General features: G+C 41.2%; 1 protein-coding gene across 2 annotated transcripts in view; it reads right to left on the bottom strand.

The window, feature by feature from the left end:
- Positions 1 to 1638: 1638 nt before the first annotated feature.
- Positions 1639 to 26481, bottom strand: part of LOC119722683 (multidrug and toxin extrusion protein 1-like) — a 31759-nt gene continuing 6916 nt past the window's right edge. The window contains exons 3-16 of one of the 2 annotated variants that reach the window (XM_038192929.1): positions 25909 to 26010; positions 24192 to 24260; positions 21787 to 21935; positions 21538 to 21580; positions 19720 to 19862; positions 17755 to 17852; positions 14955 to 15068; positions 11734 to 11801; positions 10923 to 11031; positions 8689 to 8764; positions 7429 to 7498; positions 6481 to 6610; positions 5732 to 5829; positions 1639 to 3482 (exon numbers count right to left, since the gene is read on the bottom strand). In XM_038192929.1, coding sequence (XP_038048857.1) covers positions 2844 to 3482; positions 5732 to 5829; positions 6481 to 6610; positions 7429 to 7498; positions 8689 to 8764; positions 10923 to 11031; positions 11734 to 11801; positions 14955 to 15068; positions 17755 to 17852; positions 19720 to 19862; positions 21538 to 21580; positions 21787 to 21935; positions 24192 to 24260; positions 25909 to 26010 — 1908 coding nt within the window. In that variant the 3' untranslated portion in view covers positions 1639 to 2843. The remainder of the gene's footprint in view (positions 3483 to 5731; positions 5830 to 6480; positions 6611 to 7428; positions 7499 to 8688; positions 8765 to 10922; positions 11032 to 11733; positions 11802 to 14954; positions 15069 to 17754; positions 17853 to 19719; positions 19863 to 21537; positions 21581 to 21786; positions 21936 to 24191; positions 24261 to 25908; positions 26011 to 26481) is intronic. The other variant, XM_038192930.1, reaches the window with a different exon arrangement.

The raw sequence follows: 26481 nt of genomic DNA, 5'->3' as shown, positions 1-26481 counted from the left end.
ATTTGAAAAAAAAACCCACAAATTTATGAATGAACTTTAATTAAATAAAACTTTGATGCTGAAATAGCTGTTTCATTGAGGTTGCATTGGCATTAAACCAAAATACCCTTCAAAATGGCAAAACGGTAATTGAAAATAAGGTTAAATAGGAAACAAAGGTGCATTTTCAAGGATTGGATTAAAAAAAATTACATTGCCCTTTAAAAAAATATGTGAATGATTTAAAATAATTTACAATGTATACAAAACATCTAATGTGCTTCAAGTCAAAACTTAATCGCACTCATTAAAAAGTTGACTGATTTCAGATTGCATTTTTGGATTTTTTTTTAAAGATTATACCATAGATACCCGTATATGGCATGCAAATGGCTGTAAGAAAAGGGGTGCGTCCAATAGTGCAATACGTATGCCAGTATTATGAATCCCAGTACATGTACAACATGTATACGTACCTTAACCATTGAAGGAAGGCTATGCTGGAATAGTACACATGTAAAAGGTGAGTAAAAAAAAAGCGGAACCCAAACCCCAAATAGTCTATTTCATATTAAAAAAAAAATGTAGCACCAAAAACAATAATGACTGGAAAGCCAATTTCATAAGCTACTTTTAGATGAAAAAATTACTGAAATTGGTCAATCCGTTCAAAGAATATCACCATTTAAACACAATGACCCTAAAACCTGTCTCGTCCAAAAATGCGATTTCAACAATCGTCGTCACAATTGTCTTCAAACATCACCAGCGATGAAATCTTAGTTTAACGTTAATATGCAACAAAGTCCTTTTGAAGGCCCGTCTTTTAAAAAAGTAGATTTTATAAATCATATTGTTTGCCTAACCAGGGTTGTTAATCAAAATATTGTGTACTACAGTTGGTGACAGTTGTTGAAACAAGTATTCTGTGTCATGTTTGTTGTTGTTCCAAACAGTCAAAACACACAATAAATTGTTTTTTTGGACGAGACAGGTTTTAGGGTCATTGCGTTTAAATGTTGATATTCTTTGAATGAATTGAGCAATTTCAGTAATTTTTTCATCTAAAAGTAGCTTTTAAAATTGGCTTTCCAGTCATTATTATTTTTGGTGCTACATATTTTGTTAAATATGAAATATATTGTTTGGGGTTTGGGTTCCGCTTTTTTTTACTCGCCCAGTATACTGGTACTGTACATGTTTTACAGGATTACACTATAACAGCAAAGACATGGAACCCTCCCTTGTTAAAAAAAAAAGTCCATAAACTGCGCCATAAAAAACAGATTCCTATATATAATTTTATGACCTTTCAAAACAGCACATCTTTTTACTGTTTGTATGTGCCGACATATTTTCTAATGCCCGAGGGAACATATCACAGTTAAGTTTTGAAAAATGTTTAAAATGATTTTCTACATTTCTTGAAATAGATAATAATTCTTGTTTCACAATATATTTTCTTGTCTTCCTTCCCAGAAACTTTTTCAAGGGAGTGAGAATTGTTTTTCTTGCAATATTACAATTATTTCCTTAATTTTAAGAAAATGTTTATACACAAATACAAATTCTGCTGTTGTACTCTAAAAAAAAATAAAAAAATTTGCCCGAAAAATGGTTAACATGGAAAACAACAATAATAGGCTCTTATTAAAAAAATTAGAATTGCAATACTTTTATTTTAAGAAAAGGTGAATGGAACACAAAAGTGCATTTTAAGAATTCTTTTAAACACAAAATATTTCATGGGAATCTTTACAATTTCAGTATTAATCTACAAGGATGGTTTGGAACCACGCGTTCAAGATCTGATGAAATGCAGTAAATTATGACACTCTTTTTGTATCGATTCTTTGAAGTTCTTTCAAATTGAACACATAATGTTGTAAGTTTTAGTAGTTGTATTAATACTGTTAATGTGTACTATCATCATACACATATAGCCTCTATAATATTTGCAAATGGTAAAAATCTACAAATTAACTCATTAAAAAACTTGACTCCAGCTGCAAGCAAGCGCATATAGTTTCATAATGGCAGTTTACATCACGTAGGCATGACTCCTCCCCTAAAAAAAGACAAGTTTTTATAGTAATGGAAAAAAAGGTAGACAGAAGGAGAAATAAGGACGTTCTTATTGTCATTTGAGGTCTAATCCTCCCCCCCCAACTTTTTGAATTTGCTACAAAACCTGGTTGAACCACAGCAATGTATTACAAGTAAACCTTACCAAGTTTTAACATCAATATTTTTTTCACTTAACCACTTGACGGCGAAATATTTTTTGGCCGAAAAAAAAACCAGCAAAAAAAACCCACCAGTTTACAAAGTTTAAAATAAAGTCAAACACCACAAATACTGACTTTTGGGAGTCCATTTGTACAATATTTGTATGATTCTTTTCACTGTACTTACAAAATGTTCCATGTATTGTTTTGGTTGTGTACAATGGCCGGTTGTGTACAATAACCGGGGGCCGTATGAATAGTGGGTTTTGTTTTAGATTAAAACAAAGAAAGGCTATATAAGATTTGAGGCTTTGCATGGTTGAGTATCGGTATTGTTTCGGTTTGCGGTAATGTGGTAATAACTGAGAGTTGGAGATGGAGTCTCCTGACGATGACTAGAACAGGCTAGTCGAAACGTTGAGACCAAAGACAAGTTCTTTTAGAACTTAAAGCAGGACTGTTCTTATCAGAACAAAAACTACTTAGCGAAAGTTGATAATAAGCAGGACAAGTTCTTTTCAGAACTAAATATCTTCTAAGCATTAGTTATTACCAAATGGTGTTACCGCAAACTGAAACGATAAGAAAGGCTATCCTCCTAAAACTGACAAGAGCAGGGTTTGCTAAACTAACCAGCTACAATTCTGTTAAATCAACAGGCAAGGCACTAGTTCCCAGACTCCCAACAATGTATGTGCCATTATTAAAACTCTCAGTGATGTACTCTGATGTGTAGTTCGCTGTTGCATGCATTGATTCTGAGAAGGTAGGTCGGACGGCGGGAACAACGTAAACGGTGACATAAGTTGAAGCCAGGAGGAAGGAAACGCAAAGCAAAAGGGCCAGACCTCGGCGCAAAATGAGCTGGGCGAATGATAATCTGCCTAGCGTCAGGACACCTTTCTCTGGTTCTTCTTCTGCCGGTCTCGCTTCGTTTTGTTTCTCGTCGTCTGAACTGCACTTGGGTCTGGTTTCTTCCTCTTCGCGTTCAGCATTATCAGCAGCATCCTGTGTGTTTTCATGTTCCAGTTGATGGAAGCCAGACTGCTTTCCTTCACTATCATCCTGAGAGTTGCTCTCTCCGTCGCTATGGCGATCATTCTGGCAGACTTTAAATTCTTCACCTTTGATAGAGTTTCGCTCGTCCTCGTCTCTTGTGGTTGGTAACTTCACTGCTTCTTCATTGACAGTGTTTCCCATTGACTCCAATGGCATTTCTCCTTCACACTTGTGACCATCAATTGAGTCTGGCAGCACTGCAGCTCTTTTCTGAGCCTGTAAACGGGGACAATAAAGGAAAATAATTTGCAGTGGTTCATCAATCATCAGCCAATTCTATATTAAATTAAATCCTATATCAAAAGATCCAATGCTGTCTGTCTGATGTTGGGCTGTCTGTTTGTCTGTCTGATGTCTGTGTGTTTTTTTTGTGTGGTAAGAATGTGCACAAAATGCACAGTATCGTTCGTAGACTCCCACCACACTTATTTGGGGGGAAAGTCTACTCCACTCAACTTACCCGTAGAGCCACTATGTTTGCATAGAGTAGCACAGCCATGAGGTGGCGGGCAGTGAGATATGTGTATTGTGGCGGGCAGTGAGATATGTGTATTGTAAGTTCTAGTTTAATTTATCATCATCTCCAAATCCAGCTATGGGACTGTGAGCCACCCACACCAACCGATCAGTCGAGGTGTGCCACAGGGCAAGGGCTGACAGAGCATGGTCAGCCTCAAGCTGTTGCACCCAGGTATTTCAGGGTCTGCCGTGTGGTCGTGACCAACCAGGATCAGGCTTGACTCCTGTAGATACATCGACGGACAGCTTGATGAGGGCGGCGTTTGCTGGGGTGTTGCTAGGGAGTCGTTGAATGTGCCCAAAGATGGCGTGACGCTGTGATGATATGATGGAGCGAATATCCTCCAGCCTGGTTTTCTAAGAGATGGCCTCGTTGGTGATGAAATCAGACCATCTCACCCCAAGTAATTAATAGGAAGTGTATAGATATTGTAACACCCTGTACACTCCGAGTAACAGTCAAACCAGAAACATACGTAAGGGAACTGCAACGAAATTAGTAGTTAAAGAATTAAGCATTGAATGGGACTCGCCAAGTCCAATCCAATGTTAAAGACTTTCTTCTGGAGATTTGATGGCAGACTTCCTGGCTGGCGACAGGACTGTGCATCCAGGCCTTCCCTCAGACTGCAATACGTCTTTAAGGTAGCAGGCTGAGAATGTGTTGGGAGATTTCCAGCAAGCTGCTTTGATGATATCTTCTAAGGGAACCTTCTTAAAGAAGGCCCAGGATGTTGCAACCGCTCATACATCATGTGCGCGAGTGTCTGATCTGGAATGACTCGGCCAGTTGCTTTCTGCAAATTTCATTGCTGTCACAATCCAACGTGTGATTGTGTCTTGAGATGCTGGCTGATGAGTAACTGTTTATTCTGACCTGTTAAGATTTGTGTTCGGTCAACATACCATTTCAGAGCTCGCACTGGACACCAACATATATGTGGCTAGAACTCAGAACTCTCTAACCATTTATTGAAATAATTGCTGAACAAAATCCTCCAGGGGGGCAGAGTGCCCCCCCCCCCCCCCCCCTCTGGATACGCCACTGCTTTCTTCCCCGCAAGAAATCCGGTCTGTTCCTGTTCTTTGCTCACACAAGGAACACAAAGCGAAACCTGGTTGACCGCGGCCGAGCACCCCACAGGAGCGCTATCCGCCCAGCGCTGAGAGGATCGGCAACTTTTGTTCCCGCAATAGATCCGGCCTGCTCTGGTCCACAGCTCACGCACTGACCAAGCACTGGGCTCGGAGGGCCCAGCAAGGGGCAGAGTGGCCGGGGCTGGCATGCTCACACACGGAGCTGTCAACCCGTGCACAGAAAGCATAGAAACAGTATCAGATATGGTACAAGCTGTTTGGACGGTCTGCACATGAGACCGTTTCCCCGCTTGTTGTGCTTCACTCCTTCAGTTTGGGGACGAACACTGGTAGCGGCTTGGGATTTGCCCTTGGTCTTTCCACCCTTGTCACCCCGTTTTCCCTCATTTTGTTCAGTTCCCGCTGCATCGGTCGCAGTAGGCAAATATTTAATGTGCTCTGCCTAACATGCAGGGTCTCCATCTGCCGAGCCACGCACTGAAGGAAAATCTCGCGGCAACGCCCTTCTGAAGCGACATATGTTTCTCCTTTTTATTAGCTTTTGTGATTACTTTTCTGTTATTATTACAACTCTTGACGAAGTTAGGAAAGCAGAAAAAGACGAAGTACCCAATTTTCGGAGGTACTGAAAAACATGTCTTATCTGTCCCGCCACTAAGAGAAAAGAGGAAGTCAAGATGGCGTTCATGATGCAGGGCAGTGTGGGCAGAATTATATAGGGTGCGCTGTTGTATAAACTCTTGGCGAATGGAACCTGCTGGTAAGGGGAATATGCAAATGTTAGTGGCTCTACAGGCAAGTTAGGTAAAGTAAACTGTATTGTTTTGCAACCACGTTAAGAGTCTTACCTTGATGACTTCTTTATCCCAATTAATGAAACACTGAATGAACACCACCAGCATCAGACTTTCAAGGGTGAGTGCAGCCATTGTACCAAACCATAAACCTGTCAAAAGAATCGGGAATCAGTTCAGAACTTTTTTCAACAGTTTAGAAAAACAGCTGTTCAATGTCGTTCTTTGATGCCATCTTCCACACACTAAGATCTCGGCCATCGAGTGATGACAAATTTTGAAACTTGGTACATGCATAGAGCAACTCATCATAAATATACCCAAGAAATTTCATTGCTATAGGTCAAAGGGTTTTGGAATTACGGCTAATTAATTATTCATATGTATGAATGGTAATTCTGCTCTGTGTACACGATGTATATGGAGAAATTCAGTTTTCAGGGCGCGTAGCACCGGAAAATTTTTCGCTGCGTGGCAACCAGTGCTCCGATTTTTATGTTTTTGGTATCAAAAGATGCGCAAGGCTCGAGGCTAATAAGTCAGCTCGGGTCGCGAAAAATGTTTTTTTAAGGCTATTGCGGGTTAAGGTTAAGATCTTTAGCAATTTTGCTACCAAAACAAAAAAAGAAAAAAATATGACAACAAAGTCAATTGTTCCTATGTACCTTTGGGGCTGCAACATGTTACAAAAATTGAAATTTGCAAACTGAGAAGCTAGCATGTATCCTAGCATGTTATATCTTTGGTAATAGTCACTTCATTCAGACTACACTTGAACAAAAAAAACCAACAAAATTCTGTACCTTTCAAACCCTTGTCATAAGTAAACATCAAGGCCACACCAAGGGCGAGGCCTGCGCCTTGACCAATGAAGACCACAGCAGCTCCGACGTACTGGTACCCACAACCACGCAGAATACCAAAAAGTGCAGCCTGGAATAAAAATGTCAGAAAACACTAACGCAGACGTACTCTCAGTGCTACTTGATCACTTTCACCTACAAAAAATAATTGCTTTTGAAATTGATGAACATTAAAAAGGTCACTCACTTTTGAATGCAACATCTTAAAAAAAGTCCCAAGTTGGAATAGAGCATGTAAGTCTCGCCAGTCCACGTTAACTCTTTCTGCGAATGTCTTGGTACCACACACTGACTAGTCTAGTCACAGACCCAGTGTTTGAACTTACCCAGTTGTTATCTGTGTGATGAATTTTCTGTAAATATAGTATAGCATCCCCCCCCCCAAGTTTAGCTGTGTACTTTTTTCCTTTTTTGAAAAACAAAATTGTTTTATGTTTACAAATTTCAAAAATGTTCCATTAATTTTTATTAATAAAAAAATGTCAGGCATCCTTACAATATTGTGAAGTACTTTGTACATTTTTACGCTGATGGGTTTAGCAGAGGGGGGGGGGGGGGAGGGGGGGGGGGGCCAGTAGCTTATCAGGGGGATCCCCGCCCCCCCAATTTTGTTTTGTTTCTGTTTTTGTTTTCCAAGACGGCGGATTGATTCTTCCATTTTCTCAACTCTTTTGCTGATACAAAAATGTGTCCAAAGCTACAAAGCTATACCAGTAGCTACAATTTTGTTGGAAACAAATAAAAAGACAATATATTTACAATATATTTGTTAAATATATTGCAAAATGTATGAATCAAAAAACAAAACAAAAGGAAGCGGGCGGGGACGAAAAAACTGTTTCTTTTTTACTTGGACTTATTCGAAGAAATGCGGCCTTAATAACTTACATTTACGCTGTCGAATACCTCAGCGATAGCAATGATTGGCACAATACTCGCAGCCAATTGGACCACGTCACTAGGGTAAGAGAACAAGATCTTTGTTTTTAAATGCAGTTACATATTTCAATACCTTAGTTACTTATGCTGCATTCTGAGTATCTAAAAATTTAAAATGGTATTACCTGAGGCCGATTTCACGAAACTCGTCTTATCTTGCGACTCATCTTAGACTTTAATAAGACGAGTCCCGCTCTAAAATTGATCTTCCAGCAAAGACGCGTCCTAAGACTGATTTTACTAAGCCCATCTTAAGCAAGCCGCATCAAAACTACCCATTTTATGGTTGTTTCGTGTTTGCTTTTACCGCTAACAAAACAGTCGTTAAAAAGAAACGTGCAAAACTAACTTCCCGTGCGCGTGCACAGAACACGAACTTTCGCCAGAAAAGTAACTCTCCTCGATAAAGTTCACAAGCAAGGTAGTTCTACACAAGATACGATAAGAGTCATTCTTGCTCCCCATTTCATTGATATATTTTAAAAGGTCAACTAGGTGTTGGCGTATAATTAAATGTTGTAAATAGGCTATTTTATTCAAACTACCAACGTATTAGAAATCTTTTCAAATCTGTTTCCACAGCGGTTTTCTTCCTCAAAACTATAACTCTAGGCCGACGCTCGTCTTTTACGGCAATGATTTCCAGACGACATACAAATTAAGATCTTTAGTTAAGACCTTAAGTTAAGATGAGTTCAGCCGAGTTGGTAAGGAAGTATGGACGTGTTGAACACGTCTAAAGTTTAGTGGAATTGATCCTAGAACGAGTTGCGAGTTAAGACGAGTTACCCTTCTAAGACGCGTCTTAGCGGTCTGCGAAATCGGCCCCTGGAGAATTATAAGCGACGTGCACACACAAAGTGCCATCACAAAGTGCCATGTACTGGTCGTGTGTGGAGTCCACTGGTAGCCATCTTGCATGTGCAGTGAGTGCGAACTATACCATTTACTTAAGGGGTGAAAGCATTATACCAGCAGACAAGTGTACATGCTTTATAGCTATAGACAAGGCAACACTAGAATAATAATTTTTACCCTTAACAACTATACTGCCTTATGGTATAGTCCAGTTTTTTGTTATTTAAGTGTGCTTTATTTTGTCGAAAGTTGATGCATAATGATGTACCATTAAACCATAAAAACACCTCCATATCCTCCAATATTCACAACTATAATAACTTTGGGAAAAGCCAGTTTGCAGTCTCTTACGTGTCTTTGGTGAAGATGTACCCAAGAACATCTTTCAATGGCAAGTAGAAAGCGATGTATATCACGCTGAGAATTGCTGAGGAAAGACAATGTGAATAATGTTACGTTAGTTCTTTCAAAGTTGAACAAAACAATTTACTGGAGGAAGTTTGAACCTGGGACCTCCCAATTACCATTCTAGTGCTCAACCAACTGAGCTATCCAACCCTGTGTTGGTGGTTTCCCAGTCAGTCAATGTCTTTGTTCAATTCTCATTAAGGTTCTACTTCTTTTATTCTCCTTCAAATTTAGATTTAATATTTGTTTCTTATGTATTCTGTGCAAGGCGCGCAAGTTTAACCATAGCCAATTAGTACTACAATGCAGACTTTTGAATCGTGATACCTGAAGTTGGCATTCTCTGAGCTTCGCACTCAATCATTCCATCTATACAAGGTGATTATTAGAAGTGACATATGCAGCACACTAGCTGGCAGGAACTGTGACAGTGTGTAACACATGGAGCTATTTTAAATCACTAGAGCGCTAAACTTCCGCATTCCCCCCGAGTGAGAATCCTTTTGGATGCATCCTGGCGCAGCTATTTTGAATAAATGCACGTGATCGTATAAGTTTGCCAACAAAAATAACCATACTTTCCTCGCCTTCCACCACTGTGACCCGGGTTCGAATCCCGCCTGGGCCAATATGTGGATTGGGTTTTCAGTCCCTGCCTGATTCCATGGGTTTCCCCAGAATATTCTTCTGGGCTTTTCCTCCCACCTCTAAAACTGTAACTTAATTCTTCTCATTGCCTTCTCTCCACAGGTTTCTTCAGGCTTGCCAGCTACAGTGCCTAGGGCGCTTTTGAGGAATCCTTGGTTTCAATACCAGAAATGATTAATAATAATAATAATAATAGTTGTTCCATGAAACACCACAAATAATAACATATTATTCACACAATTTTGGGATTTCGGGACATTGACTTGAGTCATTACAGCTCTGACTGTCAGGTCTAAATGCAACAGGAGTACGACTGTGGCTGCATAGGCACTATCTCATTTTAAGAAAAAGAATTCACTTGTTAAATTGTAGGGCAATACTGTGGCGAAACAGTCGGTGGACTGGTGCGAGTTTACCATGGCTCGCCTGGTTCCCCGACGTCGTGCGTAGGGTACAGCGCGTAGTCAGAGATTTGTAGGCAGTTCGTCTGCAGACGCTGTTGAGTGAACTTCGGAACGCAATTATTGCCGATTACTGAGTTAACCTCATGCATGTTCGCCGCTCGGAAGTGTGGACATCGCGGCGTGCTGTTGAAGGCGTAAGGTGAGACTTTAGAGTCATAATTAGCAAGCTAGACCTTTTGTTGTAAGGGGAAATTAGCCTGGGTGGCTGTGGGTTGAGCTGGTGACTGGGGACCTAAGGTTCGTGTGGTATGTGCAGCAGTATTCCCTGGTCGGGAATTGGGTTGCCTTTCGCCTGTCGACCTTTGTCGCCAGGAGTCATCTCGGGTTATAAACCGCGCTCCATAACCTGAGCCCAGTGATTTCTGTATGCTAGGTTGCATGTGAGGGTTACTCTGGTAAAGTCTTAATCAGTGTGTGCAGTTCATAACTTGTTGCTGTTGATCGCACTGGGTGTGCACAGTGAGGTTCTTGCCACTGTGGGATAATCGTTCTAGCTAATCAACGAGGATAATTACATAGAGTCTGATTAGGCTGGTTGGTGTAAGCATTGTACAATAAGAGGTTATTGTTGTGTAAGGCTTATAGGGATAAACCTAGAGCAGCGGGGAACGTTGTTCTGCGAGGTTTATTGGCCACTCATTGAACTTTAAGCTTGTGTATTGGACCAAATAAAGAGTTGTTTCTTGTTCTCTAAGACACATGTGTAGTGAGGTTTATTGAGGTTCCCTGGTCACCTCTAGGTTGCTTACCACGTGAATTGGTATTCCTTTAGCGTTGGTATATTTCCAACAAACGGACAGGCCTAGGATTGGAATCCTCCGTTCGTGACGTAGTCCCCCCTTATTTGCGTGTAACCGCTCATGCGCATGTAAGGTCATTAAATATATTTGTGGGATAGTCAGCTCTTGTTGGTGTGGGTGTAATTCCTTATCCATAGACGGGCGAGCGCGCCACAATACGCACAGTAGTGTTGTTTTCACAGAGAATTATGAACCGAATTTGAATTTCTGGTTATGCGGGCATTAGTAGAGTTAGTATTTCTATGGAAAAGGATGCTTGTTGTACCTGTGATGATGATAGCAAGGCAAGTGGTGATACGCGCCTTGGTTGGGTTTTTAGCTCCGAGACTATTTCCAATCAAGATGGATGCACCGATACCAACACCACTCGACAGCTGCAGCATTATCAACAAAAACACTTTAATTAATCATAATCAAAGAAACAGTGAACTTAATTATTAGACTGGTTCACACTTCACACAAGAGTGCGAATACAAAGCAAATCGGACGTCATGAAACCTTCGCCACGAAAGTGGCCAGAGTTGCAAATGTGTTCAACGTTTGTGAGTTTACACCCCAAAAAATTGATGTGACATCAGATATAACAATTAGGGCGTAAGCCTTCCATTTTCTGTTAACACAGGCTAAAGAGAGTAGCTGGAACATCTCCCAATTTGTTCCATGATCTCTGACAATGACCGCATTTACTCGATCGCTAGTGGTCTTCTTGGTTCACGGAATAGCCCGCCCATTTGACTGATCAGAGAGTTCCCGCCCACTTTTTTTTCACCATCGCATCTCTGGAGCGCATTGCATGCAGCATCTCACTGGTCACTTTTTGGCATGACTGTGAGCTGGATGGAAACTTCCCATGAAATTGAATAACCGTTATTCGGTGTGAACAAAATTAGGATACACAGATTTTAAAATCTCGATTTCTCCCACCACTAGCATATACAGGCACACTGTGGCATCATAAGGCACATAGCTTCCATAATTTACTAGACCCCGTTTCAGCATTTTGTGTCTTTTGGCCACCAAGAAGCTAATAAACCACCCCATTCACCAAATCTTAAAAGAGTTAGCTGCATACTTACACCGTACGTAATAGACACGATATTGAACAGGATAGCATGGGCACCAACTTCCGTTATCCCATACAAGCCTAAAAGTTGTAAATAAGAAAAACATTCAACAAAATGAAAATATCAGTACATCCCCCCTCCCATCTAAACATTTCGCACAACTCCATTTCTCACTAAAAAAAAAACAACCTAAAAATGTCAGTGCGGCTCCATCTGTGCAGAGATAAGGTTAAAGTAACTGACTTGACAACAAAGAAGATAACTTCTTTTTTTTACTTAAGAAACTTGAGGAAAAAGTCCAAGCATTGTCAAAGACAAGTGCGCAATTCACTCCAACAGCTCCACTTGCGTATGTGGATAAAAAAAACGGGAAAAAATCCCAAACATTCGAAAATAACGCAACATTTGGATTTTACTACAGTCGAACACGGCATGCAACAGCCTTGAAGCAGTCTGTACCCATTAATGATGTGCAAACCCAACCCGAAGCCGACTTCGGGTCGGGTCGGGTCGGGTAGGTTTGTCCATCTTTTCAGTCGGGTCGGTTTCGGTTTTGCATTTACATTTTCGGGTCGGGTCGGGTTGGGTCGGTTTAGCCATTTTTGAAAAAAACGAAATCGGTTGAGAAATTTAGGTAATGCAATATTATTGACAGTCACTGTGACCGCGGCCCATTGTGTGGTGTGGCCACCGAGCGCACTATCAAGTTCCCATGATATTAATGTGTCTTTAGTCGGATCTGGACTGACAGTGAAATAGATAGATTGTAACAGTTTTCATGATACCGCATGGTGACCATGCCAATAAGCAGAGTTACTCTCAATCAACCCACTGAGTATGACAGAGAGAGAGAGAGACGATAGTTTTGCAAAAGAATTCATGCCACGCGGGTAAGGAGAGCACAAAAAAGTGATCACTTTGTCCAAGCCAGGTATTCAGGTTTTTGGGGTTTTTTTCGGGTCGAGTCGGGTCGGTTTTACGTTATTTTTTGTTGGGTCGGGTGGGTTCGGTTTGAGGGAGTGAAGGTCCGTTTCGGTTCGGATTCAGTTTATGTCTCTAATGTTCCGGGTCGGTTTGGCCTGGTCAACCCGACCTGATGCACATAATTAGAACCCCTTCCATACGTTAATGCTTAAACTTATTTCCAGCCGTATACTCCAATCTGGGCTTATGTGCATCTACCGTACAATCTGTGCCCTGACGACTGGAAGAATGGATTAAAACTGCGCTCGCAATACAGATGTCACGGTGTCGTTTTCATCAAATTTTTAAAAAGATCAAACTTTGCGGGGTGGAAAAATTGGAATCTTTGAAATTAAATTTGAAAAGGTCGGAATTCCGATTAAAATTGAAAAAGTTTCATCTCTGCCAAAGTGTCATGCAATGTCTATTGCTTGCGACTGGTTCTTGACTGAGTTTTGCTTAGTGTATACATTTGCTAAGAAACACATTCTGCATAGCAGGGTACCGTAATTTTCGGAATACAAGCCGCGCGGCGTATAAGCCGCAGCACGCAAAAATTTGCAAATTAAGATTTGAAGTCGGCGTATAAGCCGCACCGGCGTATAAGCCGCACCGACCGCTGCGGTTTCAATTTTGTAAGGCCTCCAATTTCTAGTCAAAATGCTCTGAACCAGTTCCATTTACACTACAGAAGCTATTAAAAGGACCACAAAAGTTATATCAAATCATTTACAATCGATACTTTTACAAACAAATATGGGAATTGATGAGAAATAAACACCGGGAACTGCTGCCGGCTGCCCCGTCATAGCCCGGCAGCCTGCGCCACGCACGCCGGTGAATGACAACATTTTCTCACAGCACGTGAGAGAGTATGAAACCCACCGTGTGTTGTCTGACTGGAGCGCTACAAATCTTGCTTTGTGGCAACAGATGCTGATTTGTTTTGTCCTAAGAATCAACAGGTCCGTTTTTACCTCAAAACTTATCAAATTGTTGCGATTAGTTGCGAGAAAAATTCAAGTTTCGATCGTAATTTTCTTCGGAAATAGTCAAAACGAAGCAGACATTTTAATAGACGATTCCATTAATTTTGTAAGGGGTGATTTAGTCCCTCTTTTGAGTTTTACATCGTTTCTTGAATACATTTCAAGAAAACAAAATATATTGTGACGTTGAACAACTGATTATGTAATAAAAAAATGTTTCGAACGCCATACAAATTTTAGTGGTCTTTTTTCTTTTTTTTTAACAGCGAAAATATTGGTAATTATTGTTCCCAAGAAAGAACACCCCTTTGTTACCACAAATGGTGTGGTCCGCTGTTGGGAAAGCATGCCTGCATATCGCTGCTGCACTGTACCAGTATCACGTACGGCTGGTGGCAAGTGTCGAAGACAGCTTTCATCACCGTACTTTTTTACCGCTCGGTACCTTTACGTGAGACGTGGTTTGGGTTTGTTAATGACTTTCTTAATTTATAATTCATTTCAGCAACACATCTCTTCTTGTACCAGTACATTAAATACACATGTGAATCTTATTTTTATTCTTCAAGGCTCGGCGTATAAGCCGCCCTGTGTATAAGCCGCAGTAAAAATTTTCATGGGCAAATTCAACGTATAAGCCGCGGCTTATATTCCGAAAATTACGGTACATGAAATGTGTGCGAACTAGTACGTGCACGCAGTGTGCTCCGTCCACTAGGCTCCTGAAAGCGCAATCACTTGTCTACGCATGGAGCCTATAGACTGGAGTGCCAGTGGCGCACCCAAGGGGCGTACCCAAGGCTTGAGCCCCCCCCCCCAAGAGGTTGTCCATTTTTGGGGGGAGGGTCAAATTTGTTTGAGTCCCACGATTTGACCGTGGTGATATGTATGTGGCCTATCTTCAAGTAGTATAATAGGGGTGTAAATGGCGACACCAACGTCAAAATAGTCCGTCCCCAAAGACAATTTAAAAAAAAACCAATTTTTTTCCGCGGCCAAAAATTTTGGACATTGAAAAAAAAAAAAAAAATATTTCTTAAAAATTGAAAACAAAATTGTGAGCCCCCCCCCCAAGCCAAATCATGGGTGCGCCACTGTGGATGTGCACAAAATGAAGGTGATGTGTTTAAGTAAGAGTCTAAATCTACCCAAAAGTCAATCACAAGTCAAATCACAAATCAATCACAATAAGATGAACATGTATCACATATAGGAATGCCCTTGTCAAAGTTCATTGTACTGAATTGTGATGGAGACTTGACTGCAGAGTCATCGTCTTACCTGCAATGAAGAAACCAGCCTCAAAGCACCACCATTCAATGGTGGTGATACCCATACCACCTACGGACAACTTGACGATGGTGCCCCACTCTTGGAGACACTCCCATGACCAGCCTCCATGTAGTAAACAACAAAGAGGTGCATGATAATATGTTAGAAGATCCCTACAAAATGTATAACCAAAGGTGCAATTAAACAAAGTGAGGTGCAGTAGACTTAGGCAGGCAATGCTGCATGGGCAAGTATTGGCAGGAGCATGTGAGGTTCAAGCATAGGATACAGGGATTATGTTAACAAGTCGCAGGCACATGAGGTGCAGGCGTAATTAAGGCCCCGTGGATTAATTCCGATTTGCGTGCGCCCCCGTGCGCACGCGTGCGCACGCTTGCGCATGCAGGCAAGCTCGAACAAAGGAGATTTTGAACCCACTGGCCCGCATCGGCACGCATCGGCACGCATTGGCACGGACTTGCTCGCAGTGGCACGCAAACGGGCACAGTGCCAGGCGGTACAACATTACAAACAAACCGCAGAAAAGCACAATAGACATCGTCTTGGACTTTAGCCATTGTGTCCCTTAATCCGCTCATTAGTTGGTTGTAAACACTTGGCAGGGCCAGAAAGTGACTCATCTACTCTGGTGGTACCAATAATTACACGCGTTCCAAAAAGACAGGAAATTTTAACGAAATGATAAAAGTGCCCAGGAAAGGACAGGAAATGCCCCAAACATTACCGCGTGAGCCGGTACTTTCATTTAAAACACCGTGTAGAATTAAAATCTACTTGAAAAATCGAACTGTCTTAATCATAGCTTTATAAATAAAAATGGTACGGACTGGTACACTCGTACCCAGAACTACGTGCAGACTTTTATTGAAACAGTGGTATCAAAAGAAATTATTAAAAGCTTGCCGCACCTTGCCGCAAAGAATTTTTAAAGGTCGGGGTACAGAAGCGAAATGAGAGAATTTTGTAAACGGCGAGACGCAGCCAGACTGGTCTACAACCGCATGTTATTGTACGCTGATGGAAGTGGTGTCAGACTTACATGTAGTCTGGCTGGCGGTATTTAACAGTAATAACGCGTGCACGCATGTTCCGTGTTGTGTGGAGCGGGATCGGCCAATGCCAGACGTTGTCTGACACGCGGTGGTGGTATTTATAAACAGGGATAATGCGTGGACACATATTCCGTGTGCTGCGTTGTGCTGGGCGGGATCGGAACTATACTTTTGGTAGATTGAGTGGCGGGGTATTCTGCAATTGTGCCAAAAAAAATCAGGGCTGCGTGGAAATCGGGGCGGGAGGTGATAAACACCGGATTAACTAAATGGCCGGAAAGATTCCTATATCTGGTAATCATTTGTCACCCTTTCAATTAAAACCGAAGCTCTCAACGAAAACTAAAAAGAAATATAATATGTCCGGAGCTCAATCAAACGACGCAAAAAAGCTATGAAAATAGCCTAGCCTTACGTACGTAAAGTGTAGTACATGTAATGTCACGTATCATAAAAGAGTAATCCAGACACCATGCATTGTGGCACTGCCATGCACGTCTTTTATGTCATTGGAACTCCAGCCCTTCCATCGCAAACCTTTCATTATTTATCACAACCTCTTTGTCTGGTGCCGCCTTGGCCGGCTACCCAATTTCTTTTGTCAGCGTTAATCTAGGGATTAGTGTAGCAACCCTTGCCTGTGCTCAATAGCCCGCATAAGCACGCAATGGCACGCAGTTGCCCGCAACGGCACGCAACGGCACGCAACGGCACGCAGGGGCCTATGCAATTGTGGGCAGACCCGTGCAGCACGGGGTAGCACGCATGAGCACGCATGAGCACGCATGAGCACGCGTGCGCACGCGTGCGCACGGGGGCGCACAGGGGCGCACGCAAATCGGAATTAATCCACGGGGCCTAAGTCACTGGTATGTGCTGCTCTACTGGCATGCCAGCAACCAAAGTGCTGATTTGTAAGGTACAGTGGTGCAAGGCCCAGGCAGACAAGGCCGAGGCATGTTTCGGGCATGGGCATGTAAGATGCAGGCATAAGGCACAGGGATGTGAGGTTCACACCGAAAGGCGCGCAACACAGGTGCAGGCATGTAAAGGCACTAGGCAAACAAGGTGCAAAACACTTATGGAAACAGCATGTGTGGCATACGTAACAAAGGTGCAGGCACATATTGGTGTAGCAACATGTGTGGCACAGGCATGTGAGGTTGACACACCGAAGGCGCATTTGTAATACAGGTGCAAGCAAAGGTGCAAGTATTTAAGGCGCAGATACAGAAGGTGCAAAACGCTTAAATGACACTGGCATGTGTGGCACATGCAACATACGGTAGGTGCAGATGCACACAAGTGGGACATTCACCCAAGGTATTAAGTACTTGTCCAGGCACACAGGGCAATGGGAACAAAGGTGCAGGCATGTAAGGTGCAGACAAGTGTGACACTAGCATGTGAGGTTCAGGCACGCAGACACCTTAACCCAAGGTGCGGATATGTGAGGTGCAGCCTTGATTCAAGATTGCTCTGTGGTTAGTCTATGTAATAGACCCTTGCATCTGCGGTCACACCCTCTGTAACAATATGTTATGCAATACGCCAAGCAATAATAGAGCCAGCCAATCACTGTCATGTCTAGATTTTGTAAATCTATATACGCGCCCGGCCGTTGTTGTATTTCAAAAACACTGCATCCGAATCGACCAATCACAATTTTAGTCCAGATTTGGGATTGAAATATAACATCACGACCGAAAAATAATCATTTCAATGTGAATACTTACCAGGCCATGTAAGCTTGTAAATGCCCCACTTGTAGATATAGCCTGACATCATGAAGGCCCCTAGATAAAAGGTGATGACCTGGGCTGCGACTGCTCCCCTGGGTCACAGAAATATCATATACTCAGAAGTCAGGGAACCAGACTTAAGCATGAACATATATGCAAGTTAGTTTTAAGATAGCTTGGCAGTCATACAAACTTTACTTTAACTCCAAATCCCTTTGCAATTCTCGCTTGGAAGCTTACGACATCCAAGAAAATACACTTTCTAGCAAACTCCCCTTATTTTTATTTTCGATGTTGTAGATAATTGTCTCAAATATAATAATCTTCAAAAGTATTTAGTCAATGTTTGCCACATTAAAGTGACTGATATTTAAGCATTTTGTTTCAGTCCAGATGTAAATAAGAATAATTATGGGTAAAGCTCTTTCATGGGTAAAGCGAAAGCAGAACAAATTTGACGTCTCAAAACATTCGCTGCAAAATTCACCGGAGTTGAAATATGTTAATCTTTTGCGAATTCACAACAAAAAACTTACCCTGATCAGCCTTACAGTTGCCAAGGCTTTGCATTGCGCATTGATAAAAAAGTTAATCCGATTTCACGAGTAGTTGAACACTAATATCAAAGTATATTCCATATTTCGATCTCAGCTTATTCTGTTGCTGCAAACACTTGTGTTACACCTTGAATTACCACCAAGGTAAATTTTGACTCGGAATTCTGCCAAGCAAAACAACAAGTGGTCTATACCATGGCTGAATTTGGCCGCAACAGTGACGAGGCACATTATTAGCATATTCATTAACATGACCTAGCGTGACTTCGCCTGGGTATCGACCAATGGAAGCCCGCCAAAAAGGTTGACATTTACTAATTCATAACTCTTGAAGGAGGGGGTCGTACAAATTTTTACTGAACACCATATATGGATAGGAACTTTATTAATATTCGTGAGGTTTGAAAAGATTGACAGAAACACCATTTGTTTTGAACAATGGACATGAAAAATATTGAACACATCAAAATGATTTTTAACATATAGTTGGATCATTACAAGGGAAACAAACTCCAAATGTGGCATGAAGATAGTTGTTTTCAAAATGGGAGAAATTGATGTTCAAGTATTTTCCCGGCGAACATCAAAATGTCTGTGTAACGGTAAATTTGAGCATGTTTCATTCAAAATAAAGTTTTACGTAAGCCTTACAAATCGGCCTTACAAATTTTCCCGTGGCACTTTCACAATCTAGGATATGAAAGCCCAATTTATTAGCTTTCAATTAGTACAAGAATCATTCAAATCACACATGTACTTTATAAGTTACGGAAATTTGAACAAAAACGCCGTTTTAAAGTTTTGTCCACGGATCACAAGAAAGGTAAGTGTTCTTTCAGCAAAACGAAAACAATTCACATGCATCCCAATGACAATTGCTTACATTTTGCTGAAAGAACACTTATTTTTTTTGTGATCTGTGGACAGAACTTTAAAACGGTGTTTGTGTTCAAAATTCTGTAATTTGGAAAGGACATGAGTGATTTGAATGATTCTTGTACTAACAATGGAAAGCTCATTGACTGGGCTTTCATATCCTAGATTTTGAAAGTGCTACAGGCAAAACTTCATTAACCCTAACCCCTTAGGTATTTTTACTAGAAAGTATCCTGAATCTGCCAAAATCCATCAATTTTGCCATGCAAAAAATCGTTGATGGCCAGTGAGTCCATCAGAATCCACCAATTAGCCGGGAGTAAATCTGTTGAGATCCTGAATCCATCAAAGTCCCCTCAACTGCTCAATAAGGAGGTATCCTGAATCCACTGAAATCCTCCAAAACAGGGGTGTGGATTTTGATGGACTTAGGTACGTTAGGGTTAAAAAATTGGTTCTGCCATTTGAGTTTTGCTTTTTTGGACTCGCCCTGTAGTGACTTTCTATATTGTAACGAACTACTTACGGCAATCCAAACTGTAGAGCCGACACAGTAATGAAGTGGAGGAGTATATTCAGGCCTCCCATGATGATGGTGACAATCAATATAGGTCTCACTATACCCTGGCTCTGTAGATACTTTATGAGTAGAGTGACAACAAAATCTGCCTATAATGGGAGGGGGTTAAGGGTTTCAAGACATTTAACAAAATCGTGCACATTTCTTTACTGAACCATTAAAAACTTTTAGGCCGGTGTCACGGTCTCACTTCTCCGGCGTGCTAGCTTCTCCGGGTGGTTTCGGTGGATAATTGAGCACGTAACAGTGCACGTTACAGGAGCACGATACATGCTCATGTGTCCGCTGTGCTTACTTTTCCTGGGGCTGTATTCTGAAGTCTACCAAGCCATTAATAGCATATAGTGAGGGAAACCCAAGAATGTGTTATGTAACACTTCCTGTGGGTCAAGTCATTCCATGGTCTTGCAAGAATTCTGATTGTGTTCCCAGCGTCATGCATGACTTTGTGTTCATAATTAAGAACGAACCCCTTGGTCCGTGTTCCTTGCTTGTTCGTGGTCCATTTCGTCTTTATTTGTGCAACCACGTCTTTCTTTTTGGTTATGGGGAGTTAACGAAAATTCTGGATTGGACTGGTACCCTGTATTGCATACAAATATCCCAAGATCTTACATGCACCAACAACCCCGAAGAACTCAGCACACTAATACAGTTGACGAAAATGTACACTACTGTGCAATTTTGTGCATGCGTGTTGAAGCAAAATTTCCGGAGAAGCTAGCAAGCCGGAGAAGTGAGACCGTGACACCGGTTCAATTCATGCGGGCTCTAACTTCTAAGCGAATTTGATGCCACGAAAACGTTCACTGCAGAATCCCCTGAGTTGAAGCGTGTTCAACTTTTGCGAATTCGTAGCCTGAAAACTTGACATCAGCGTTTTGCATTCACTTTTGCTTTCCTGCTTAGTATGAACCGCCCTTTTTTACCAAAAAAAACCCAACAAAACTTTGTAACTACAAAGTTTTGAAAATGCTTTCCTTACCATGGGCGACTTTTGTTCCACAAGAAACCAACCACTGCTGTTTATAGGCGACCATATGTTTAGTCGACAAGGCAACCACATACAGAACATTCTATCATTAACAGATACATTTACTGCTTTTCAACAAGCTGGCATGTTAGTATGTTTTGCTGCCCATACATTACATCAACTGCATTGCAGTTAAGAGAGTATTTTTGGATCATTCTAATGGAGTAGTTTATTCATAGTGTTACTATGGTTCCATTACAAAATTGAGAAAACTGCCTCAGAAGTATGGAGTGCCATTCAATCATGTGGTAAAATGGCTTTCACTTCAAAATGAACCAAATCATAAAAACAGGCATACATTTCACAGGGATTGTGACGAAATAATTGTATTTTAATATAAGATCAGATTATCAGAAGTATTTTTTTCCTAGATCAGCGCCAAAGTGCTAAAGATAAGAAAATTACACATTTAATGCTTGATCTGAAATGGTGCATTAATAAATTATTAGTTAGTATACAAGAACATTCTTGTTTGTGTATTGCTTTAAATGGTACATGGAAAACTTGGTGAGGCAGCCAGTTTGGGCGTCGCTGATGAACAGAACAACTCTCAGTAACATGTTGAATTTAAAGGAATCTTTTGAAGGATATCCATAGTTTTGTGTCTCAAGTTTTTCAAGAAGATTTAATCTTCAAAGCCCATTTCTCTGCTGTTCTGCCTGGTACATGCACACAATCATTTAGACAACTGAATGTTTTTTTTTTACAGGGAAAGTTTGAAGATCACTTACTGGTGTGGCTGCGATGTAAATCATGCCATATACACCTGATAATCTGAAGAAGAAATAATGGAACCACTTCATAACTATCTGATGATTCGTAATTTCAAAGACAAAACTGGGAGTTAAAACATAAGCTGTATGACGGTGATACCCTGTCCTCCCCCCCTAGCTTTATTTGTTTTAAATAAGAAATGACCTCAGATTTAAATGAAGACAGAGAAAGGAAATTAACGAGAAAAAGGGATATATTGGACTTACTTAGCAATGTGTGCGTCCTGTCCGAACAACAGCAGTAAACCTTCAGTGTTGAGTAAAATTCCCCAACAACAGACGGCCAATAACATGCTCATCACCAGAAACCGTTGTAAGATGATTCCAACGCGCTTCTTGTTTGTGCTTCCAAACGTCTTCAAACAAAAATTTGACAGAACAAAATAATAAATAAAATAACAGAAACACATGAACAAGTATACAGTCATGTTGATGATGTAGTATGCATGTATATCTAGCACCCAATTTCCTGAAATTCATCGTAACTTAGGATGCATCGCAGCACTGTGACCAATCGTACCCCTACGATGCATCGAAGCTGCGATGCGTCCTGCGATTCCTTTCACACAACACGTACGTCATAGGTGCGACCCGTCATAAATGAATTTATAGCACAACACAGTAACTGTTATATGTATTCATTCAGTGTACAGTAAAAATCGTTTGATATTAAGCAAAAGAGTCGTCAGATCTCCTCTCAAAAAGTTTTTAAAATGTAAAACATGACAGATGACAAATGATGCAGTTTTATTAAGGAAAACAAAAAGAGGTAGATCCCTGGGGGAAAATCATATCAATTCATGTCGGGCCTACATGAGCATGCAGTGAGGCAATGCCTGGCCCCAATGAAGACCTGGACAATGAGCTTCAAGATGTTGTGGAAAGAGCTGCACATCATTGCCGAGGAATTTCATCAAGTACGAGAGTCGAGACAACAGCACAACTGTATGGAATCAAGCAGCACACGACCGAACTGGCTGAACCACAGACCAAACCCCAGACTGAGGCCAATCCAGAACTAAAGATCGAGTCTACCCAGGCTAACCAGCAGACTACAGGTGATGTTTCCAGTCAGCTTGCAGAGTTGTCGGCATTAGTCCAACGGCAGTTGACAACATTGGACAATGTCATCAAAGGGCAGTGACTGATGGGGCAGCGTGTGGAATACCTGGAAGGTGTTGCAAGTGAAAGGCACTTCGAAGGGAATATCTGGCGAGAGAATTTCGCTGGCCATGCTCCCCCTTCCAATCCGGAGATGAGATGTTACAACTGCGGAGAGGTTGGCCACTTGGCCAGACAGTGTGCATGACCAGGACGTAGAGCAGCGGCATGAACAGTCTACATGACCAGATGGGCCATGTTGGGTTTGTAGGCACAAAATTTCACTTTCTAGGGGTCGGGGGAAATATCATCAATAGCGAATTATTGTAAAAGGAAAAGAGCAAAGTTGAAAATCAATGTGTGACAACCCTTGGATTGTAGTTCTAATTCTCATTCTAACTGTTATTTTCGATTGATTTGTTGATTTTTTATGCGTGTCTGATTTAATGATTTAATACAGTCTGCCATATTGCGTTTGCCTCTTTTCAATACAATCGTTGATCTTTGACATTACACTGTCCCCCAGTTAATAAATTATACATTCTTTGTTGTTGACATTACATGTGCGTGTGGTTTTACACAAGCATGAATACATAAGTCTCTTAAAGGTAGAGCACATCATTTGCAGCGATCCAAAAAGTAACTGACAAAATTATTGTTGAAAGCATACTAATGGCACTAAACTCCCTGTGAAATTATTCCTTCTGGCATGCTGTCATTATGAAGAATTAAACAATCAAAAATGATAATTTCCAAAAATTCATCTGAAGACGCATTCTTAGAAATTTCCGTTAGTAGTTTGTTTTTAATTCGGCGGAGCTGTAAATGGGTGCGCGCGCAAGCATTGACACGACGCACACGCGCGCACAGTTGCTATATAATTCGTTGGTTCAGTGTGTGACATCCGCATAGCTTCAATCGGCTGAATGAGAACATGTCCCGGATGCTTTTGAATTGAAATCAAGATACTAGAAAATTGCTTTCTCTGAATATACAGCATTCACTGAACTAAAACTTCATCAGGTTTAGTTGTTGAGCACCCTGCTTTAGACTCTGAATGCAAAATATGGGTTAGGCCAACAACAAAAAAATTCGGTCTCTGGTCAGACAAATGTTCCGGAATTGATGCGGCGACGCGTTTTTGTTTTTTTTTTGCCTTTTTTTTTGTTTGGAAGCTTGGGTTGTACTGACAAGGTGGGTACTAATGTGCTTTTGTTGTGTCCTCATATACATTGGGGACCTCCATAATTTGCCTTGGTGCCCTCCATCATTTGCCTTGGTGCAATTTCCCCATTCCTTGGTACAAAAATTTGAGGAGGTGCGGCAATAGAGGGCGCTGCTGTTGCTACCGCGGACAATTTGAAGGAAAAAAAAGGTTGATGCGCATGATTAAAATCGACGCGTGCGCTGACCAGAGACCGATTTTTTTTTTTTTTGGGCCTTATCTGTGGTTGCATAATCAGTCGCCACAGTCAAAGTATAAGGAGGACAAGGGTCGGTTTAATAATCACCTGTGTGAAGAGTGTATCAGCTCCAGATTCAAACCCAAACATAGGTGCCCTCCAGAACACGTGAATAACCTGAAAGATAACGATACATATACCATGACTGGGAATTTGAATACAATGTAAACACCAGGCCCATACGCTGGTGGGGGGGGTGTGTGGAGGGTTCAAATGAACCCCCGCTCAGTGACGAGTTCTGCTCAGAAATTAAAAAAAAATGAAACATTAAAAATATAATTACCCCCCCCCCCCCCCTGCATCCCCTAAAAATCCTTCAAGTTGTATTAAACACAAGCAAATTTGATAAAGTTTTGCTCAAAAAGTCAGGGGAAAGTCGTCAGGAAAAGCCTCAGATTGCACCACAGAGTATCTTAAGAATCCAATACTTTCCGGGGCCCTCGATCGAGCACTCGTAACAGCTTCATGCTCCAAGCTCGCATGAAAAAAATTCTATTTTGAGATTTATAGTGGAACACACGGACACATCATGCACACATGGACACCCATTCTTGTTCCATAGTTATGGGGACATGCACTCCCCTTACGAGGTATTTGTGGGGACCGAAAACGCTGTGGGGACAGCAGAAAGTCCCCATAACTTGGTCCTAATGTGCCTTAAATTAAAAAACTTCCCCGTAACTCGGTGTAGGCCTACCCACACATAAGGAATACACTATCGCAAAAAGCCAGGGGGATAAAGGATAAAGACTAATCTGTGACTTTTACTTAGTGAAGTCGCTAAAACAACTGGAATTTTTTGTGAATGAAGCTAAAACAGTTTGAAAAGTACTTTTGTCAATCAACATGCACTGGTCACGTTTTGTTTACAACATGAGGAGGGGGGGGGGGGAACAAACAATTGGGGGGGGGGAACAAAAAATTGAGGGTGAACAATGCACACATGTTTGCACAATGCATGACATTGCTTTTAGAGATGTCTGACCCCAACTTTATAAGTTCACTATCTTGCCACATAGGAATTTTTAGGGACTTATAATGGCCATTAGGCTTGAATGACAGATTATAGTCATGGCAACAGATTATAGTCGATGAATTAATTATGCGGAAGCTGTTGAAATGTTCAACAGTGCGAGCTACATGCCAATTATTAGTAATGGGCAGTTCCACGGTTACTCACGTTACATTTTTGATGTACTTTTGAGTTTCCTTGGGCTGAAATTACCTTACTGAAAAGGTTTAATAACTGTTATCCCCATGGTAGATAGAGTAGACCTAGACCTACCTAAGCACCAAAGATGGCATCCAGAAAAATGTGTTATGTATGATAAACAAGACACACAAAATTGGTTACTCACGTTACGAAATGTAAATTTTGGAGTACACCGTAATGCGTGTTCTACGTAGAGAATGCATTTTGATTGTGTGCAAGATAGTATGGATATAAGCCTACTTACAAGTACAGGGACGGATACAGGAATTTCTGCAGGGGGGGCGGGGAGGGTCAGTCAGGCCCTCCAGTTTTTTGGGGGGCACTGTACAAATCCTACGATCATGCAAACTATCGCACAATAGTGTGCAAATACCCCCCTTACCCCGTCCGAAACATTGATCGAGTTTCTACCTGATTATTTAAAGAACCTCACAAAAGAGATTTGTCGCATGGTGCTACCATAAACTTTATCTCATTCATATCTTCACCATGCAAACCTTCAAATCTTCTCTGATTGTCATTTTGAATGTAAAAGAGAGGTATCATCTTTACCGATTGCCCAAGAGAAGCTGCGACGATCTCTGCCTTCCCAAGGTGGCCTGTAAAGATGATGGACGTCATTGAGTAGAGCATGGATGTTGTCAGATACAGCATCTACAGGCCAGAAAGAAAATCATCCAAAAAGTCATTTTCAATTTTGATGCATTGTTATATTGAAATTGCTCTCATTTTGGTATTTATGAGTTTCAACACCCCCCCCCACCAAAAAAGTAAAAGTAACACAAACAAAAACAAAAATTCACTTTGAATGATACATTGAATGAATAAAATCCACCAATCTTTAGTTATGGAATAATTTAATTTACAAATTTCAATTATTTGCATCCCGACAACTATTCAAACTGATCTTTTGTGTTACAAGCACAAAAACACCAGAGAATTTTCCCCAGAGAATTGCAGAGTCCAAAAAGTACATGTAGGATTTTTTTAATGTTTTTTTTTTATCAAAGTAAAACATACAAATTACTAATGTTACTAGCATCATGTTTTGGACGTGATGCCTGGCAACGTGGCATATGCAGGTTTATGGCTTCTGACTAGTGCCCCTTGAACAAAGACGACGAC

Source organism: Patiria miniata, unplaced genomic scaffold (assembly GCF_015706575.1).
Source record: "Patiria miniata isolate m_02_andy unplaced genomic scaffold, ASM1570657v1 HiC_scaffold_16, whole genome shotgun sequence".
In the NCBI taxonomy this organism is placed as follows: domain Eukaryota; kingdom Metazoa; phylum Echinodermata; class Asteroidea; order Valvatida; family Asterinidae; genus Patiria; species Patiria miniata.
This window is presented reverse-complemented; position numbering and strand designations above follow the sequence as displayed.